Source organism: Durotheca rogersii (assembly GCF_024521655.1).
Source record: "Durotheca rogersii strain YMJ 92031201 chromosome Unknown GGS23scaffold_151, whole genome shotgun sequence".
NCBI lineage: Eukaryota > Fungi > Ascomycota > Sordariomycetes > Xylariales > Xylariaceae > Durotheca > Durotheca rogersii.
Genome location: NW_026251382.1, coordinates 1 through 3,241, shown reverse-complemented (window position 1 = coordinate 3,241; position 3,241 = coordinate 1). Strand labels below are relative to the sequence as shown.

At 29.7% G+C, this 3,241-nt stretch overlaps 1 protein-coding gene across 1 annotated transcript; it reads right to left on the bottom strand.

Annotated features, from left to right (window-relative positions):
• Window positions 1-825: 825 nt before the first annotated feature.
• GGS23DRAFT_591680 (homing endonuclease) lies at window positions 826-1,838 on the bottom strand. Its single transcript, XM_051517768.1, has one exon. The coding sequence runs from the start codon at window positions 1,820-1,822 to the stop codon at window positions 1,376-1,378; it is 447 nt and encodes a 148-aa protein (XP_051366886.1). The 5' UTR covers window positions 1,823-1,838; the 3' UTR covers window positions 826-1,375.
• Window positions 1,839-3,241: the final 1,403 nt, after the last annotated feature.

The following is a 3,241-nucleotide window of genomic DNA, read 5'->3' as shown; positions in this document are numbered from 1 at the left end:
GGATGCTACACCAAAAAAAGGTGTTTGGACCATATCTTTAAACTTGAAATTTATTCATAGTTATTTCATTTTTTTAAAAACACTTCCCAACTTTTATGTAATAAAGTATTAGAATCTGCTAAATGAGCTTTCATACTTTTCAATTCATAAAATTTATGGACAAGATGTAATCTATTATTTTTTGCGGATCTGGATGGGTGTTTTTTAAAATATTCTATTAAATTTAAAACATCTTCCTTTTTAGTAACATATCACTTAAAAGACCCATGGCCTCCTCTATCTATGTATACATATCCTCCATATAATTCTACTAAAGGAGTCAATAATTCAGAAGTTTTTTGACCAGCTGAAATTGACATTTGTCAATTAGAACTATTTACAGCAATAGATCCGTCAGCGTCAAAAAACCCACTTAACCATCCATTATTAATTGTTAGTTTTTCAGGATAAATCAAATCTATCTCATATTTAATACAAATATAATTCAATTGAATTAATCTATGAGGATTTCTTATTTTCCCGTTAATATCGTTAATAAGATTTAATAAATCAGCTTTACTGTGTAATCTATATCTCAATGCACTAGCATTAGATCTTAATTTTATGGAACCACCATAAACATTTTTAACAGCTTGTAAAGCCCGTTCATCTCTAATATCCATAGTAATTTCTAAACTAGCGTATCCTTTTTTGATAATAAAAAACAACCATCTCCATCAATTAATCCTGCTAATCATTCTAAAAATTTAAGATCTTTATCAGAATTACGTAAAGTATGAATAAACTTTTTGTTTAACAAACGTATGGCCTCTGAAGTTCCTACTTGCGTGCTTGGCGCGTTGGTTACTTGCGAATTATCGTAAATTCAATGGATTTTTACTATAGTGGTATATTTTTTTAACGCTTTTGATACAAAACGCAAAACGGAAAGCGCAAAGCAAAAGCAATTACTTTCAAGGTTCTTATAAGGTAATGAATCGTCAGGGTTAGATATTCTACTTCTACTCATTCTGCCCTTTATTTCAATAATTTTATCGTCGCGGAGCGGATACCCTTCAGGAGTTAAATGCTCTTTAATTTTCATTATTTCTGCAGCTTCACAGAAATCCGCAAAATCTAAAGCTTTAATACCTCGGATAGGGTATTTCTTAAATAACGGTAGAATTTTTTCATAGATATCAGTAAATTTTGTAACAACAAAGCTAGAAAGTGAAGTTTTAGTATTAGTAAATCTTAAACCACAACCTAGAAAATCTTTAAAACTTTCTAATAAAGCTTCACCCCGTGAATTCTGATAACTAGTGAATTTTAAAGAAATTGTTTTACCATTAACCTGTATACAAAAAGATCCATCACCACTTGTAAAACCAGCCAATCAACCAGGATTCTCAATTCTTTTATTGAGAACTAAAGGTCTTGGTACAGATTTAACTATAGGAAAGAGTTGAATTAAATAATCTCCTTTGAGTATACCTTTATTCATATTAGTTTTTATAGCTACTAACTTTTCTAACCCTTCAGTTGTTAAATGAAGTTTATTAGAATAAATTTCAAAAGCTTGCTTGAAAAGTAGATAGTCTCCTAGTTTTTGAGTTATAAGACTATATTTATCAAGGAAATTGATCAATATTTCCAACTCTTCAGTCTTTCTCACTCTAAGTTGAACAGCATGTCTTCCTAAGTTAGATATCCGCCCAATTCCACCTAATGATAATCTTCTTGATTCTAAAAGCACAATATCGTTTTGATGTAAAACAATAGCAAAAGTTAGATTTACCTTTATTCCCGTTTTATAGGATTTACTCTTCTGAAGAAATAGCATAAGGCTACCTTCTGAGTCAATAAACCCGGAAATAAAAAAAGGATCAACCTGATAAAAAGTATTGTTATTATTAAACTTAAAATAGTATCGAACACCTTTTGTGTGTATAATATATCTAGGAAGTATATTAATTTTAGGGCCCGGTTTATGAGAATACCTTTCGCTTGTACTTTGCAAAAAAACCCAACCTCCCTCCGGAATATAACTTATACTATTTCTAAACACATCCAAAAACAGCCTAAAATCTAACATACAAACATTAGATTCTAACAAATTATCGGAAGTGTTTACCGGTTTTTTACTTCTGCTCATGTTCATCCCTGATTTAATTTTTCTAATTTTTAATAGCCCCTCTTCAGATAAATGCTCCTTATTTTTTATTAAAAAAAAAGCTTTACAAAAATCTTCATATTCTAATCTTTTTATTCCTATCCCTCCCCCTCACTCGAAGAGTGAGGGGGAGAAGAGTAAAGGATAATTTACAAAAAAAGGAATAATTTTTTCAATATCAGTGATCTTTTTACATTGAACCATTGCAGCATTAGCTGAATTATCTTGTACTGTACCACAATCTAAATGCTCAACTATTCTTCTTAATAACTCTATATCACGTTTGTGTTGACTAATTTTAAAAAGTAAGTAAACATTAAAATTTACTTTAATCTTAGTATTTTTAGTTATCCCTATAAAAAAACAACCTTCCCCGTCTACAAACCCTACTATTCAATTAGGGTTTATTTTCTCCGGAATAATTACCTCAGGTCTATTTACAAGATCTATTTTAAATCTAGTGGCTAAAATAGAATCTTCAGTTAAACCTTTATTCATAGAAGCTCTGATATTAACAATTTCTTGTAGTCCTTTTAAAGTTAAATGTTTTTTATCCTTAATCATTAATACTGCGCTTTTAAATAATAAATAATCTGCATGCTTTTTAGTAATTAAAGGGAATTTATCAAAATGAGGTAATATAACATTTACTATGTCATCCATAGAATTCACAGAATAAACAATAGAATCGTTACTATTCTCTACTAATTTACCTACACCCTCGAAATAAGATTGAATACGACTTAAAAGTTCTTCATCTTTATTGTGAATATGTAAAGAATATTTAGCTTGTACCTCTCAACCAGTTTTACGTTCTTTTTTCTCATATATAGATAAAATAAAAGAAGATTCTGCATCTGAATACCCAGTTATATATCAGGGATCTAAACTATGTGCTACTGATGTAGCATTAGAAGAATTAAGCTTACCGGCATAATTGTTAAAATACCTTGCCATAAAATTAGATACAAGATGGACAGGAGGTGATGAAAAAATAGTACCTAATGAATATAAAACGAACTCCTCGCAATTAGTTTGTTGCATAAATTTAAAATTTAAGGGCCACTGTTGCAACATAATGTTTCATGA

Excerpts from the sequence above, each read along its gene's own strand:
- GGS23DRAFT_591680 (XM_051517768.1), bottom strand. The coding sequence starts at position 1,822 with ATGCTATTTCTTCAGAAGAGTAAATCCTATAAAACGGGAATAAAGGTA.